Source organism: Micromesistius poutassou (assembly GCF_964030765.1).
Source record: "Micromesistius poutassou genome assembly, chromosome: 1".
Lineage (NCBI taxonomy): Eukaryota > Metazoa > Chordata > Actinopteri > Gadiformes > Gadidae > Micromesistius > Micromesistius poutassou.
Window position 1 is genome coordinate 12663112 of NC_140271.1, and position 18299 is coordinate 12681410.

At 47.7% G+C, this 18299-nt stretch overlaps 1 protein-coding gene across 1 annotated transcript; it reads left to right on the forward strand.

Annotated features, from left to right (window-relative positions):
* Positions 1 to 9898: 9898 nt before the first annotated feature.
* Positions 9899 to 15991, forward strand: sox10 (SRY-box transcription factor 10; the record flags this gene model as incomplete). Its single annotated transcript, XM_084488305.1, has 3 exons — positions 9899 to 10332; positions 11750 to 12003; positions 13043 to 15991. 3 exons carry the CDS (start codon positions 9899 to 9901, stop codon positions 13825 to 13827), a joined length of 1473 nt encoding a protein of 490 aa, XP_084344431.1. The 3' UTR covers positions 13828 to 15991.
* Between the last annotated feature and the right edge of the window lie 2308 nt (positions 15992 to 18299).

The following is an 18299-nucleotide window of genomic DNA, read 5'->3' on the forward strand; positions in this document are numbered from 1 at the left end:
CAGAGTATCATTCAATACAACAAGTACAATACTATAAAGTATTCTGCCATTCTACCATACTATTTACTATTTATTCACCACACCTTTTCAGGTGCATGTCTTTAATGAGGATCAGTGGGCTTCCTGCTTACAGGTGGGGACATGTTCTGGTGTTCAAAACCAGAATATACTTGAATATAGAATAAAGTCAGAATGTACTAGAATATAGAATGAAACCAGAATATACTAGATAAGGAATAAAGCCATATTATACTATAATATAGAATAAAACCAGAATATACTAGAATATAGCATAAAGTCAGAATATACTAGAATATAGAATAAAATCTGAATATACTAGAAAATATAATAAAGCCGGAATAAACTAGAATATAGAAAAAAACGGAATATAGAATATAGCCAGAATATACTGAAGCCAGACCATTGAAGAACATTGAATAAACCCAGAATGTACTAGAATATATAATAAAGCAATAAGCAATGAGTCACACACACTCGCTGACTTGCTCACTGACTCACTCTCTCACATACTCACACACACACACACACACACACGCAATTCCCATATATTAGTTTCCAGCTGCAGTGGAATCCTGTCCAAGACTCCCCCACCCCTCCTCCTCCCCACACACACACATACACACACACACACACACACACACACACACAGATACACACACAGCCACACGCACGCACGCATACACACACACACACACACACACACACACACACAAACACACACACACATACACACACAGCCACACGCACGCACGCATACACACACACATACAGACACAGACACACACACAGCCACACATTCACCCGCACTATCAGCACCCCTTCCCCATGACAGGGAGGGTGGGTGGGGGTGTGTGTGGGGGGGATGGTTAGGGGGTGGTTGGAGGGATAGGAACTACGGTGCAGTGAGCACAAAGAGTGGATTCATCGCACGTGATGGCCACTGAAGAGAGGCGGGGAGGGTGAACTATTTAAACGTCGCGCAGCTGCCTGGACGCTTTATTAACAAGGATGGGTCCGGAATGTGATTCTGAATGCAGGCACATCTTCATTAAAGTGGTAAACGCACAGCTCTGCAAACGTCTCATATGAGAGAGGACCACTTCATGCATGTGTTATGAAAAAATGCAATCTGCACATCAACTCTGTTTCAGCGAATAAATCCACAGGAAGGTTAGACGAATGACGTCATTGGTTCAGTTTTTGGATAAATTTTTCGCAGAATCTGAGTTGATGTTGCAGACTGTGAAAATTCACAATGTGCATATGAAGCGACACTCTAATACTACAAAGTAGCCCAGCATGCTGGTTTATCTTTAGGCCAATGGAGATGAGTTGAGTGGTGACGGAACACACCCATCTTTATCCCCATCATGAGAGAACGTGTGATTAGATTCAAAGGTGGATAATGTCATAGTGATGGGTGAGTTGAATAAGTCCTGTGTTTCATACTTGTTCAGTTCTCTGTACTGAAATACCCATGGGAAGTCACACAAATGCACACCCCAGAAGTGATGAATCCACAATCAAGGACCCTTATGGGTTTTGTTTTATTGTGTTGTACGTCTGTATCTACCTGTACCCTTAGTCCATTTGAGCCATTAGCTCGAGATGGTTTGGTCTGAACCCCCCCTGGTCCCTGGTTTGGTTTAACCCCCCCATCAGCAGACCCCCGGGGCAATGCTCCATACAGGTCAGAGGTCGACCTCAACGAGAACCACTCACACTCACCTGCCACAGGTTAAACAGGTGCAGTCAGCGAGCGAGGGAGAGAAAGAGAGAGAGAGGGGAGGGTCAGTAACACAGGGACTTTGTGGATACGATGATGTATTCTGTGATCTTTCAAATCAAGCCTCTTCAATGAGGCTTTAAGGGGCTTTGCTTAAGTCTTTGTTCTAGCCAGAAAGAGATCTCTCTGAATGCTGGTCCATGCACTGACCCACACGCTCACACCAGCTATGAGGTCAGTATGTTTTCAATCTGAAAGGTCTGTTTGCCTTGGACCTATATTCCAGGATTATTCCAGCATCATACTACATAGTGCCCAGTGTTTGCCATTGGGATTTAAGTCCTGGATCTGCAACATCGACTGGTCAACCAGGTCCCCTACGGCAGGGCCAGGTGGTCAGGCTTAGGTTCCCCTGCTGACAGCCAGGTATGGGTGGACAAAATGCCACCCCATGAATACACCCACCTCACTGTCCATCCCTCTCTCCCTGCTCCCTCTCTCACCTTCCCCTCCTCCCTCCCTCTCTGCTCCCTCTCTCTGTATCTCCCTCCCTCCCTTCCTCCCTCCCTGCTCCCTCTCTCTGCCTTCCTCCGTCCCCCTTCCTCCCTCCCGTCCTCCCTGCTCCCTCTCTCTGCCTCCCTCCCTCCCTCTTTCCTTGCTCCCTCTCTCTGCCTCCCTCCGTCCCCCCTCCTCCCTCCCTCCCTGCTCCCTCTCTCTGCCACCCCCCCCCTCTCTGCTCCCTCTCTCTGCCTCCCTCCCTCTCCCCCCCCTCCTCCCTCCTTCCCTTCCTGCTCCCTCCCTGCTCCCTCCCTGCTCCCTCCCTGCTCCCTCTCTTCTCCCTCTCTCGGTCTCTCTCTATCTCTCGCTCTTCCTTCCTTTCTCCCCCTCCCACCAGTCTAAGATCAGATTCCCTATTATTGTGCGAACACCAAAATCCCCCACAGGAATTTGTTTTTTCCAGAACCAACCAACCGCTCTCTCACTACAAAAACACAGAGATAGGATTCCAGGTAGACTCCTATCACTTACTTTTCAAAAACGGACATTAATAGTCCCTTTCCTTCATGTTCCTCTGTTGGTTACAGTTCCACCTGTTGCATGGTGGGAAATCAAAGGGTCGTATTTGATCAAAAGGGACAAGCATCGGAACTCAGCTAGCCTATCAGAGGTGATCGCTGATCGGCTGAACTGAGGTCATACCCCTAGCCAAGATCAAACCCTATAGGCTAGCTAAAACCTCCTAAAGATCAAAATCTGTAGCCAGATCAAGACCCCTGACCAAGGCAACCCCCCTATGGTCAAGGTCATACCCCTAGCCTGAATAAAAGCACGCCCCTAGCCAGTCGGGCCTGAAACCGGCAGATAGTAAAGTTCTGAATGACACTAAATATTTGGGCAATGTTTGCCAACTGAGAGCATGAACAAAAACTGTGCATGGAAATGTACAGTAATTTCCTAATTTCTCTTTATTTCTTCTTATAAATTGTCAAATTTTCTATTCTGGGAAGTAAGGCTGGGCAATGACGTGGAACAACAAGGGATCGACATTCAACAAATAGCAACTCACTGCATGACATTAAACACAAATGGATAAAGCCTCTAATATTACTGTAAAAATCATTACAATAGTTTAATGCTACCTGGTGGACCTGTCATTTGTTGTTGAACTTTAGACAACAAACAACATCTTTCATTACTTTGCAGAAAAGTATTATTAATATAGTTATATTTCACTGTATATTTAAAAATGTGAAAATCCAGTAAAAGACGGTTTTGGATAATTAAGATATTAAGCTACAGATGCGTTATTATTTTTAAGTAACTAGTTGAGTGGCTTTGATCCGGGAAATAGACATCTGCTGTGATAATGAGAACATGTTGACAAGTTTAATTGGTTTTGAATGGAATTATGTGTTTGTCACTTCTTTTGGCACACTCATTAGTGCATGAATGAGTTGTTTGTGTGTGTGTGTGTGTGTGTGTGTGTGTGTGTGTGTGTGTGTGTGCGTGTGTGTGTGTGTGTGTGTGTGTGTGTGTGTGTGTGTGCGTGTGTGTGTGTGTGTGTGTGTGTGTGTGTGCGTGTGTGTGTGTGTGTGTGTGTGTGTGTGTGTGTGTGTGTGTGTGTGTGTGTGTGTGTGTGTGTGTGTGTGCGTGTGTGTGCGTGTGTGTGTGTGTGTGTGTGTGTGTGTGTGTGTGTGTGTGTGTGCGTGCGTGTGTGTGTGTGTGTGTGTTTACACTCTCTCGTGTAAACAATATTTTTCCCTTACGTTAATTTTAACTTCAAGTGAGTGTCGATTCTTAAAAAAAAAAATGTTTAAATTATGCAAAATCCTATAGTTTAAATTATGAAAATTTCCTATTTTCAAATGAAATACGACATTGAATTTAAAATTTAAAGGTAAATTCGGCAATTAAAACGCAGAGCAGTCAACTATTTTCAATATTATTTATTTATTTATAATAAAGAGCTTAAATACAAATCAAACCACTAATCAGTTGAGCTAGACCCCAGGTCGTCCGACATAAATAAAGACAGGCCTACATAGGCCGAGGCTTTACTAAAGGATTCAAATAATACAAATAAGAGACATTTACTTGGCCTACGTCTTTGTATTTTCAATAAATTATTTAAATTATTTAAATAATGTGACTTTAAAATATGTAGATTTGAACCTGCTCTTTTACCTCCATTAAACCTCAAATGACTTAATTATCGATGAACGAAAGTGAACGTTTTAATGAAGGCTAATTTTCTACCTAATGCGGGTAAAATAAAAAAGCTTATATTTATTCTAGTTATTTTTAAGATACTCCTTATACTATTATTTATTATTAAATAGTATTACTTAGGTTATTATTATCTATCATTGGGCCAAACAATAATTTCGATTTTTTTACTTTCCACATTCATAGCATTGGCATTGGCCTACCTAAGTTGGACAAAATGTCTTTAGTTTTTTGTTAAACTTTTCTGATTCAAATCAGAAAAGATGAATAAATAACTGATTAAAGAATAGCTATTATTGTGCTAATGCTAGCCACAGTCTTTATCATAGGCCTACTTTAAACCGTCCTAATTTACCATCCATAGCTAACTAATAACGATGATAATCATAATGAAAATATTATATGATATGATATTATAATTTAATCATAATTAAAGATGAACGCCTATTCCCCCCCAAACGAACTCCATCCCTAAGCGCCACCCGCTGACACAGTCAAAGACAAACCCCAAACACCTGCAGCTCGTCTCCTCGGACCAGGGTCTACCTCGTCACGGGTCCTGGGGCCTAAGCGGACCCGGGTCTACCTCGTCACGGACCCGGGTCCACCTCGTCACGGGTCCGGGGGCCTCCGCGCCACAGAGCCAAACGGATTGTCTCTCTTTCTGTCTCTTTTTCTCTCTCCCCCCGTTTTGGGTGCTTGACCAAATCTATAAATCTCCAATGTTCGACGCGCCGGGAGCCCGCAGAGCGACCGCCACCGACGCGTTCCGTTTCGGGTCCCACGTTACGCACCAGAATCGGACCAAACCAAACACGATCGCAGATCCACAGATCCCCCCTGAATGCCCGCGGATGTGAAGACGCGGACAAAGAGTGGCAGTAAAGCGCACTCTCCCGGTCCCTTTTCACGGTCTTTTCTTTTTTATAAACACACTAACACACACAACTGGTTTTTGTTCCTCTCTCTCTCTCTCTCCTTTTCTCCATTTAAGGGGGTAATTGAAGGGGGTGCTTGTTTGATCACATGGTCACAATTCACCTGAGATAAAACAAAGGGCGCAAAGACGGCCGAGGAGGCAGAGACGCACAGAGGGCCCTCTCTCATGGCTCTGGTTCCCTTATCACAGCTCTCACATTCATGGCGCACTGCGGGAGGAGAGAGAGAGAGAGGGGGGGGGGGGGTAGAGAGAGAGAGAGAGAGAGAGAGAGAGAGAGAGAGAGAGAGAGAGAGAGAGAGAGAGAGAGAGAGAGAGAGAGAGAGAGAGAGAGGGTTTGGATCGAGAATTGGGGCTGGGCAGTGTAGTGGGGGGTGGGGGGCAGTGTGTCGCGGTCGTGACGATACAAGGGGTCATTGTTTGCCGGGGATGAAGCGTTGGTTTGTGCGTAACGGGTGCGTAACGCGTCTCCAGCGCGTCTCCCCGTTCGGTCCTTCCGTGTATTCCGCAGTCCTGTTGGACTGATAAGTGACGCCACGAGAAGTACCTACTAACCGGGTTTCAGGGCCTTCCGGGTATTGTACCCTCCAGACCCACAGGTTCGCCTCAGAGAGATGGACCTGGGCTTTGAGGAGACTCTGCTGGGGGTCAGAGGGGCATGGGTCAGGCCCCTCTGTCTCCTCACACCCCGGGTACCACATCTCACCGGGTCTGGAGGATACCAGTCCCGGAAGGCCCTGAAACCTTGATATTTACAGGGTGATGACACGACCGGTCTCATTCGTTCTCAACCGAAAAGTTAAAATAGATTATAATAATACTAATAGGCTACCATTAGGTCAAATAGCACATAAGGATAATTGGGCGCTTTATTTAAGTGGAGGGCTAAGGGCTGAGTGTGTGTCTGTGTGTCTGTGTGTCTGTGTGTATGTGTGTTTCTGTGTTTCTGTGTTTCTCCAAACGTCACCCCGATCTTCCCAAGAGGATGCCGTTCATTCACATCTGATGAGTCTAGTTTATAGCCTGGTTTCACTATTTCGCCCTTAATAAACGCAGTAAACAGACCCGCGGTAATGAATTATAATGTTACTATTATAATGTTTAACTCATGGTGACATTAGACCTTTGCTCAGTCGCTCCGATTCCGATGTTCTGATGGTTCTTAACCTCACGGGCTATAAAAGCTAATAAGGTATTTTCTCTCACAGATTCCAATTTTAATCGGGAAATTAAAACCCCAAGACGAAGACAAACGTGAAATAATCTAATCATAATAATAATAATAATAATAGTCCAATAATAATTCTATATTGACATGGAATTTGGAAAGTATGAATGATCCGAACTTGATGATTAGATGTGAGATGGAAAGCCATTTTATAGTATTCCATATTTTACCTTTGAGTATTTAATATTCTAATATTTGAAATGTATATATATTGTTTATGTAACATTTTATACTTTGACCTCCTAATTGTTCACCTGCTTTGGCAATGTTAACGTTAGTATCTCATGCCAATAATGCTTTTTTGAATTTAATTGAATTGAGAGAGAGAGAGAGAGAGAGAGGGAGAGAGAGAGAGAGAGAGAGAGAGAGAGAGAGAGAGAGAGAGAGTGAGAGAGGGGGTCGTCCCGCCCTACTGAAACCCTAGTAAATACCCCCCCACCGGCGCTCTCTCAGCTCTCCTCTTTCGCTGTTCCTTTAAGAACATTTTTATTTTTTTCTCCCCTTTTTTTTCTTCCTGCGCGCGAACACAACGGAGCCTTTAAGGCCCTGAGACACAGAGCGGCCATTCATAGATGGAGCGCGCGAGCGAGGCGGCTGCGGACAGAGACGCTGGAACCCCGGACACTCACGGACCCTCGCGCTCGGCGGGCGACCTCCTCCTCCACCACTGAAGTAAGAGCGAGACGCAAAGCCTCACCTTCTCCTCCTCCACCTTCTCCTCCTCCTTCTCCTCCACCTTCTCCTCTCCGGCGCTCCGCAGAGCTCTGCGTCTCTGTGGGGTGCCAGGGACTCATTCTTAACTCGTTCTTAATTTATTCTTAATTTCTGATTATTATTGTGGATAATTAGTGTCTAATTTTGTCCCCTGATGTCTTATTCTAGGGTATGATGATTCAGTTTTGAACGGGGACTTTTACGCATGGTGGTTCTTGGCACTGATGCACCTGCTTTGATTATTATAATTAAATAGCAAAATTCTATACAAACGTTTCTGCAGGAGTTTCTTAAAGGACAGTTATTTATTTCATTTTTGCTCACTGGCTGATGAATTAATCAGTCACGGGTTAATGAGATTAAGATAAACCGGCTAAGATTCAGAGGGTGAACTTGGCTTATGGGGGGGAAAGAATGCGATTCGAGCTATTAAAAAAATGCAATAACCTGTGCAAAAAAATTAAACGAATAACTCAAAAATAAGAAACCTGAGAACAACTCGGATGGCCTCATCCCCCTCTGTCATCCAGCCTGGTGTTGCATTCAATTAAACGCCTTTAAGTTTAATATGTAAATTGACTCTAGGACAAGGTGCACTTCCAACCGTTTTATAGTGGATTTTAATTTGGGACTGCATAGTTCCACAAGTAAATTACAGAAAAGCAAAAAATCAAATAATGCTGGAATGTTGTTTTACAATCAGGCGAATTAAGGCCAAGTAATTGTTAATCCAAGCGATAAGAGTTCTGGTTCCCGTAGACCATTGAGGCTAGATTCACACTAATTGATTTCCCCCTAGAAAAAAACTATTATTGGATGCTTCTCAACAAGACAAACAAATTAACAGCAAATCCAAAGAAATGTCAGTTTCTCGTTCGAGCTGTTCAGACACTATTATTATTATTAACTTTGAAACAAAAATATAAAGCTTATATATAGGCCTCAACCTACCATAAAGTCATACAGATAGGGTTAGAGGTTTGATTGTTTGGTTGTAGTGTCCTATTGCTGTGTGTTAATATTAAAGGTGCATGCTATTTATATTAATATGGATTAGCTAACAAAAAGGTGCACATCGAACCGATACCGATACCGATTTGCGGTAATCTGCCCCTTGCTGAAAGGTAAAGATCTGAGGCTCCAGGTGGCTAGCTTCTGATTAGGAGGTAGCAGCTATTAGACAGATGGCCAGGCTAAGTGCTGGCCAAAAAACGCTACCATTGCCCACCAACGCTAGATGTTAATTAAAAAGCAACGGGTTATGACGCCTGTTCTGATCATATTACCTATAAACCTCTTGTACAACGAAAGGATCACGTGAGAGACTGGGAATGGAGACTATCTTATCAACACGGCCCACCGTATCAGTTTGTGATAAACGGTTCAACACCTTTTTAATATTTCACTGTGGTCAAGTAGATTTTGACACCGATAACTATGTCGTTTGCAGAGCGCTCGCTCATATAAACCTCATGCCAGGGCGCAACTTTAACCACCAAACAACGCAACGTGCTGTTGGCTGAAACACTCTTCCCCTTTACCTTAACAAATACACCGTGTATAATCCACACACACGCACACAGACACACACACACAGGGTTTATGTTTCCAGCGGCAGACAGTATTTATCCAAGACGTGCAGAGCATAAATCGCAGGTCTGTGCTGATATTATTTCAACACCGCCTCTCCGGGGAGCTTGGAATAACTGCCAAACCAACAGTAGCTTGTTAGCGAGTCAGGCCTTGCCCTCGGAGCGACAGCTGGCTCGGCGCAGGCCTACATTCAGAGGAGTCTGTGATATATGTTTGTGTGCAGATGTTTGCCACTTTGTTTAATGTGTGCCTATAAGTTGGGGGCGCAGAGAGGCGTCGCGCTCCAACCCCTTCCAGCGTTGATTCCATCAGGATTGCGACGGAACCATTAAACTGACATTGAAGCATGTGCCCCAGGACTTCAGCCAAAGCATAGTAACATCATGGCTTTTCCTTCTCACGGTGCTTGCATTGTTATTGACATATAGTGCTAATGTGCCTTTTCTACCTTCAGGGTTTTGTGGCCAAAAAAAACGAGTGACGAAAAAAACGACAACAAAACCGAAATCCTGAGCAGAACCACCACAAAGAAAAGGAGGGAAGTTGAGACGAGGAGGCACACGGAGGCAGAAAGGCCGATTGGCACAAGAGGCTTGACACAGGCTGGTAAACTGGGGTCCAAGGTACGCACTGAGCGTATGATACCAACAACACGGATGGAAAGAACTTTAATGTGGAATCCTAATAGAGTTTTAGAGCGAAGACTGAGAGTAGAGACTGACTGGCACTTTATATTATAAAGCCCAGCTTCGGGAGCAGAAAGAGACACACCCAAGAGAGGCAAAGATAGCTTAGCATTAGCTCCTGACTTCCACAACACTTCAGCCCTTTGAGTCAGAGAGACAACCCTAGGAGCGAACCTTTTCCAGGCATAGGAGTAGAACTAGAGCTCAGCAGACAGATTCAACCCCCCCCCCCCCCCCCCCCAGGTACCGCCGGGTGTACCCTGACCATGTCGGGAGAGGACCAGAGTCTGTCTGACGTGGACTTGAGTCCGGGGGTCTCGGATGACAGCCACTCCCTGTCGCCGGGCCACTCTTCCGGTCCCACGGGCCGAGGCGACTCGCCGCTGCCAGGCCAGCAGTCCCTCCTGGGCGGTCTGGGCGATCCCACCGCCGAGGGCAGGGCGGCCATGAAGTCGGACGAGGAGGACGACCGCTTCCCCATCGGCATCCGAGAGGCAGTGAGCCAGGTGCTGAATGGCTACGACTGGACGCTGGTGCCCATGCCGGTCCGCGTCAACAGCGGCAACAAGGGCAAGCCGCACGTGAAGAGGCCCATGAACGCCTTCATGGTGTGGGCGCAGGCCGCCCGAAGGAAGCTGGCCGACCAGTACCCCCACCTGCACAACGCCGAGCTCAGCAAGACCCTGGGGAAGCTGTGGAGGTGAGACCGGCCACACCTGCCTACCTACCCGGAGGGCCCATCCAGGTGCAATCAATGCACGCATGAATTGATTGACTGATAGATAGGGTCAAATAAAGTATAGGCAACTGATGATGATGTACTGATTGATAATGACTAATTCCTTCATTTGTCTTTACTTTCCACCTTTCCTCCCTCCCTCCATCCCTCCCTCCCAATGGAGGGTGATTGACTGGCTGTGAATATTCAAGCCATCCGATAGGCCTAAAACAAAACTAGCTAACTTTTATCTGTGTTTGGAATCCAGACCTCTATTCAGGTGAACAAAAGCAATGCCATCAAGAGTATTAGCCTGAAAATCAGTCAATATGCGCTAGGACACACATTTGTTGCACAGAGAGCCTGCTGTTTGTCAAAGTGAGACATTTGCAAGGGCCACATGACCCCTAGGCCATTTCATGTTCAGTGTTTTTGTTCAACAGCTCCTTAGAGATTCTTTTAGACCCCCCTCCACCACAACCCTACCTTTCCCCCGAGCACTGCTTTACGACACAGATTATAGTGCTGTGAAACTGACACAATGTTCTTCCATTCACATGCCCTGGCAGGCCATGAAATACTTGACACTAAAGGACATCATAAAGCCATTTTTAAACACAGTTAAATTTGACTATCATCTTTGCCTCCATCTGAGATGAATCAGTAATCCATTAGAAATTTGGAATGCTTTTCCAAGCTTTTAATGTTTGAATCTGAAGGAGATAGAACCCCAACTCCATCCATAACTCGGTGTGATCGCTCTCCCGTCAGCAAATCACAAGATGTCTGACAGGGTTATGAATGTATTCATTCGATATGACTTAACCTCAGGCTGTGCAGTGATTGGTTAATTGGTCCACAGCCGTGATCCAGGCGAGGTCAGGCAGTTCTCAGGCCCGCCCTGGTCCCCTTGTCTGTGGACAGACTGGGAGGTTTGGTTCCTTTGCCTAATTACATTATGGACCAGCTGGTTAGGATCTCATGGAAGGGGGTAACCTTCGATTCGGTCCCACACTCCTAACTCTAACCCTAAGCTCCTGCACCTCACTCTAACCCCCGAATTGAAGCTGTTACAAGATTTATTCTTCACAAGTATGCATGTCATATTCTACATATTTGCCATAAATGCTAAACATTTTGCACATAGCAACCTTATAGTCCTTATATATATAGACACACATATATATAGACACAACATATAGACACACTTGATTCAGGGTATAATAAAGCCCTTTATTTGTATTGTAAATGACCCAGGGGGAAAAGTGACCCACTTGTGATGTCACTAACACATCGTTTTGTTGGCCTGCAATGCCTAATCAATTCTACCATCTATGGCATGAAGTGCAAACGTTGACCTGTGTCTCCGCCCGTCCGTCCATCCGTCTGTCTGTCCCAGGCTCCTGAACGAGAACGACAAGCGGCCGTTCATCGAGGAGGCCGAGCGGCTCCGCAAGCAGCACAAGAAGGACTACCCGGAGTACAAGTACCAGCCCCGCCGCCGCAAGAACGGCAAGCCCGGCGCCGGCTCGGGCAGCGAGGCCGACGGGCACTCTGAGGGCGAGGGGCCCCACTACAAGGGCCTCCACCTGGACGTCACCCACAGCGGGGCCCGGTCCCCCCTGACAGACGGACACCACCCTCACGCCGCAGGTGGGGTTTCCCTTTCTCTTGATCCGTAGCCATCGCTCTCTCTCTCTCTCTCCCTCTCTCCCTCTCTCTCTCTCTCTCTCTCCCTCTCTCTCTCACTCCCTCTCTCTCTCTCTCTCTCTCTCTCTCTCTCTCACTCTCTCTCTCTCCCACTCGCTCCCTCTCTCCCTCTCTCCCTATCTCTCTCTCTCTCTCTCCCCTCTCCCTCTCTCTCCCTATCTCTCTCTCTCTCTCTCCCTCTCTCCCTTTCTCTCTCTCTCTCTCTCTCTCTCTCTCTCTCTCTCTCTCTCTCCCTATCTCTCTCTCTCTCTCCCTCTCTCCCTCTCTCTCTCTCCCTATCTCTCTCTCTCTCTCTCTCACTCTCTCTCTCTCTCCCACTTGCTCCCTCTCTCCCTATCTCTCTCTCTCTCTCTCCCTATCTCTCTCTCTCTCTCCCTCTCTCCCTCTCTCTCTCTCCCTATCTCTCTCCCTATCTCTCTCTCTCTCTCTCTCCCTATCTCTCTCTCTCTCTCTCTCTCTCTCTCTCTCTCTCTCTCTCTCTCCCTCTCTCCCTCATCGCCCATTGCGGGGTGCAGAGATGTGCCTCTCTGTACCCCGACCCCGACACACCCGTGATGAGGGGGGTCCTCGGATGAGGATGTGTGTGTTTGTTTGTGCGTGTGAGTGAGTGTGAATGACTAGTGTTAAGTACAGCCATGCTGCGTTGGGACGACCAGCATGGCTGTATGAGAACCTGATCAGGAAGTAGGAAAAGAAGATGGATGGATGGGTAGGAGGGACTGACCAAGGGAGACTGATCGAGTAGACGGATGGATGGTAGGATGATGGTTAGGGGGGGGTTTGATGGATGAATAAACAGAGGTTTGATGGATGGACAGTTAGATTCCGAGCTGTATGGATAGATGGGTAGATGATGGATGTCTGGCAATGGATGAATGGGCCATGGATGGAGTCTGGAAGGTTTGATTAAGTGTATTGATACCTGAGCCACGCCCGCTAAATCCTTAGTTTGACGACCACCTCAATGTGTTCACCTTCACAGGCCAGAGCCCACCAACGCCCCCCACCACCCCCAAGACTGAACTGCATGCTGGGAAGGCCGGGGAAGGGAAGCGGGAGAGCGGCTTGCCGTCCGGCTCCCGGGGTGGTGGTCTGGGGGCCGGAGCAGAGGGCCCGACGGGGGTCCCGGGGTCCGGGAAACCCCACATCGACTTCGGCAACGTGGACATTGGGGAGATGAGCCACGAGGTGATGGCCAACATGGAGCCCTTCGACGTCAACGAGTTTGACCAGTACCTGCCGCCCAACGGGCACCCGGGGGCCGGTGGCCCCGCGGGGCCCGGGGCCTCCTCCTACGCCTACGGCATCTCCTCGGCTCTGGCGGCGGCGAGCGGGCATGCGGCCGGCTGGCTGTCCAAGCAGCAGCAGCAGCCCCAGAGCCACCACGCCTCCCCGCTAGCCTCCGACCCCTCCAAGACCCAGATCAAGAGCGAGGGGGCCTCCGTCGGTGGGGGCCACTTCTCCGAGGTGGCGTCGGCCGCAGGCTCCCACGTGACCTACACCTCGCTCAGCCTCCCCCACTACGGCTCCGCCTTCCCCTCGCTGGCGTCCCGGGCTCAGTTTGCAGAGTACGCCGACCACCAGGCCCCGCCGGGCCCCTACTACGCCCACTCCAGCCAGCCCTCAGGGCTGTACTCGGCCTTCTCCTACATGGGGCCCTCCCAGAGGCCCCTGTTCACCGCCATCTCCGACCCGGGGAGTGTGCCCCAGTCGCACAGCCCCACCCACTGGGAGCAGCCTGTTTACACCACCCTGTCGCGGCCATGACAGAGACTCAACAGCGAGGGCCCGAGCACAGCCTCGGCCCCCCCGGCGGACCGGCCTGGACCCGGGCACCAGAGGGCCCACTACGGTCTGCAGCAGGGGGAGTGGGCTGGCCCCGGGATTGTAAGCTGGGGAGACTGGAGGGGTGAGACCCTGGTCTTGCATGACCCAGGTGCGAAGAGTCAGCCGGGGCCCCACGCTGAGCCTGGGGCCCGGGGCTTCAGGAGCATAGCGGGTTATCTGGGCTAACGTTGTACGATGTGGCTTCAAGGTGAAACCGTGGGAGGCCGCCTCCTATTGGGGAAATTGGAGTCCTGGATAGGAGAGGTGTTCTCCTATTGGTCGACGTTGGTCTCTTAGTTAAGAAGGTTGGCATCCTAGTTAGGGAGCCTAGGCTCCTATTTATGAAGCTTGGTCTTCTCCATAGGGGAGGTTGTTTCCTAGTTATGAAGATCGTCTCCTAATTATGAAGCTTGGGATCCATTTTGGGTACGTTGTACATAGGTACGGGGATGGTGTCCAAGTAAGAAACAGTTGGCGATATGCCTTCTCATCTCAGGCCAATTTAGCAAGATATTCAAACAGGACCAGTTCTAAACAACATAATCCAAGATGTTTGCTTGGTTTCTTGTTCAATACAACATCACATTGTGTTTGCTTATAACTTCCACAAACAAAAGGAATAGTAGTGTTCATGGAACATGTCATCAAACCGTGCCTGTGTAAAAAAATATGTATTCATTTTATTTGAAAAAATGTGATCCAACTATTATTGAATAACATGTTATTCGACATGTTTATTCATACAAACTGGCTGAATGTGTGATATGTGTCTGATTATGTTCTTGTGATAACCAAAAATAACCAGAGACCAAACCTTGACATATACGGTAATGAAACTGATTATGCTGATGTTTCTACAGACGAGACATGTTGTATAGACAGGACCTCTCTCTGCTCTGAGGGCACTGATGACCTTTTGATTTGATGTATTTTTGAAGGACATTCATACGTTTTTATTGTTGAACACACCTATTCTCTCTCTCTTCTTAAAAGTCACGATTCCCTGTTTTTCATGTTTATATAGTTTACTTTACCAACATTACTTTACTGGAGCACTGCTCTTGAATTACTCTTGCATGAAATCCAAACTGTGTATATATATCACTATTCCATTTAAAAGCTAAAATTGTAGGATTGAAAGTTGTTTTTATGGCCTGATTTGAACAATTGTTTTGCGTGCTAAGAAAGCATCAAACACAGTTGCCAGAGATTGAGATAAACTTCAACAAAAGAATGTAAAAAAAAAAGGATTTAAAAGGCGCTGTAGCTAAGATTTAAAAGCTATTGTTTGAGTGTACTTTGTTAGAAATGGCATAGCCATCCGTCAGCAGCAAGCGGGTGAAATGCACTGAGAATGATTGTTACTGCGTCTGCGTCTGTATGTGCCAATTTAGATTTAAGTCTGCTCCCGGGTAATTTCTGACAAATCAGTGCATCTCCTCCCCGATTGGTTCAGATAAACCATCTTTCCTGTCAATCACAGGTGCATGAAATGCTATACTTCGCAACGGTGAAATGTTGGGAGGGAGGAACCCGAGGGAAGGGATGTTCTTTGGGTTGTTCAGTTTCAGAATCTCGATCTACAAATCTCAAATCTACATACAGCCTCTATAACTAAGAGCCAATAGGTGATAAATATGTCTGAATTTGATCGTTGTGTTCACCACCTCCCTTTCAACGCATTCCCTAAACAGTTCTGTCGTTCTGAAAGGATATTCTCAGTGATAAGATGATACATCCGTTCCATTTCAGATCTTTATCATGCGCTTAGCCATATATACTTGATGTACCTTCATGGTTCATTCGCTTGTGTGCTTTTTTCTTCCAACTTTACGCATTAGCTGCCTGTAGGAAGTGTTTTGTGTTTATTCCATACCCCTAATTGCTATTTGTGTGAAGTGTGTACTATTGATATGAATATGGCATGTATTATTATTTATACCTGCAGATAGATTGCTATTTATCTATTCTTCCATCCAACACTGTTTTTGGACTTTAGATTTCACCCTTGGATATGTTCCCACTATTGTCTTACTGTTGCTAGCCCGACGCCACAGACCAACTGGTAGCCTAAATAAAGTAGCAGCAGCGACGATCTAGCCATGTGACGATGACTGCCGGCATCATGCTGTTTCACTCAATAAAAATGCTTTTCCAAACCAATGTCCCGGAGCCTTCTTGTGTGACGAAGGCAGATTCATCCCGAAAAACAAGATGTCCAAAAATACCAAAACGGCAAACAAACAAAAAAAGACTGGGAAAAAAAAAGTGTGCATGCGTGGATTCCTGTGACTCGCTCCCTCCCTACTTCACATTCTCCCCATAATCAGATTGGCCAAACGGGTCATTCAGTTTGGCAGGGGGCCAGCCGCCCTGAATCGGCCAGAACGTACTGCGGCGGCGCTGGGTCGCTATTGGGCGGTGGCGTGTTGTGGTGAAATGCCGCTGCGTTGCCCACGCACAAAAAAGAACAACCATTTTGACATTCCCTTATACGTTCCATAGCGCGCGGCCTAAGCCGATCCGTTGATCAGCGCGCCCGGACGTCTCAGAGTCTGCGTGTGATCGGTGGCACGTCTGCGTGTGTGTGTACGTGTGTGTGCGTGTGAGAAGGAGGTTGTGTGTGCTGAGGTTAAGCTTCCTAATTCTCCCGTTTAATCGGCTGTGTGATACTTTGAAAAGACAAAGGGCGCCATTGAAAGGCCGCAAATGGTGTAGAGCGGAGGGAGGTGGGGGGGGAGATGGAGAGGGGGTGGTTTGGGATGTGGTGGATGGGGGGGAGGGGGGGACCCCATTACAGCCCGGTCTGCAGCCTAGCCGGGACACAAAGGAGGTCTCATACCCTGGGTCCGGACTCCTCCCTCTCCCCTTCCTCACGCTCTCCTCACCCCCGCAGGCCAGCCCAGTGCTAACCATCTCCTCCCTCCCTCACCCCCTACAGTGCCACGGTCTTCTCTCCCTCACCCACACAGGCCAGTGCAGTGCTCAACCTCTCCTCCCTCCTCACCCCCGCCGGCCAGCCCAGTGCTAACCCTCTCTTCCCTCCCTCACCCTCGCAGGCCAGTACAGTGCTAACCCTCTCCTCCCTGCTCACCCCTACAGGCCAGTTCTTACCACCACCTCTGTCCCAACCTCCCCCTCCACTCTCCTTCACCACTGCTATGTTGCTCCCCACCTCCTCCTCTCTCTCCCTCTCACCACCACCTCCTCACCTCCCTCATCAAGTTGAGGCTGTGATGAGATAAATGCATTCCTTACGTAAGAAGGAGGCGCGCTGAGGAGGAAAGGTGGGACTTACTACCCAGGAGAGCCTTACAGAACCTGGGTTTGTTTATTGACCTTGCTGAGTTTAGGCAGTTGCCCAACAGAGCTTCCTGTGAGAGCGAAGGGTGGGGTCATCCCTTACCTACCTAGTGCCAGGCACGGAGGGGTAGTGGCCCAGTCTCACGTTTCCATGGCGTTTCCATGGAAACGAGGCAGCAGCGTGAGCCAAACTGAAGGCCCTTACAAGGCCAAGCTCAGTGAAACCATGGCTGAGCTACTTCTGAAACAACTATTGGACAGGACAGCCAAAGAGTCATCTGTTGCTAGGTAGTTTTAGAGGCTACGTATCATTGCAGGGTATTGGCCTCTGAGAAGCCCTGGGCCATAGAATCAGTCCACCTTCCAGAATGTAGACCAACATCCAACTTCAGACTATGCACTGGAGAACCTAAACAGGTTCACTCTCAAGACCTCTAGTGAGAAACTCCATGGAAGTGTGTTGAGTTAGGGAGGGTGAGGGCTATAGCATAGCTCTGGTTATAGCACTAGCATGGAGATGGCTGCAACAAGCCAACCCACAAACTAAATGACTGAGTCAAACACAGGATTTGTAACATGGTAGACAAGTACCGCCTATCAGTCCGATATCAGTCATACAGCAAACAAAACAGGATCTTGTGCGACTCAGTTGCCAGAGTGTGTGGGTTTGACTCCAGAACAGAATGTGCAAAAACTCAGAGAGCTCAGTGTTGCTCGGAACCAAGATGTAAAGTGTCGTTGCATGAAAGAGAGAGAGATAAGTCAACCCGCTACCAGGGGGAATAGTTTTGAGATCAATAAAGATAATTTGATCAGTCAAAATCAAAGATCAGTCAAAGACAATAAAGATAAACCCTATCTTAGTGTATTTCACCCGTCTATTATAAGCGCCCTACTGAGGAGCATGAGGCTGTTCAGAGTCAGACAAGCAGCCTGGTTGAGGAGCTCTGGAGAGATCAGGTGGAGGAGGAGCAGCAGCCATAGCCGTTCTCTGGGCTGGGGGCTGGGGATTCTAGGAGGAACATGCGTGGCCCCTCCACACCACATAAAAGGCGAACTGCGCGGCCCCGGGGCCCATCTCCGCACCAAATGGGTTCCCAGATCCAGAC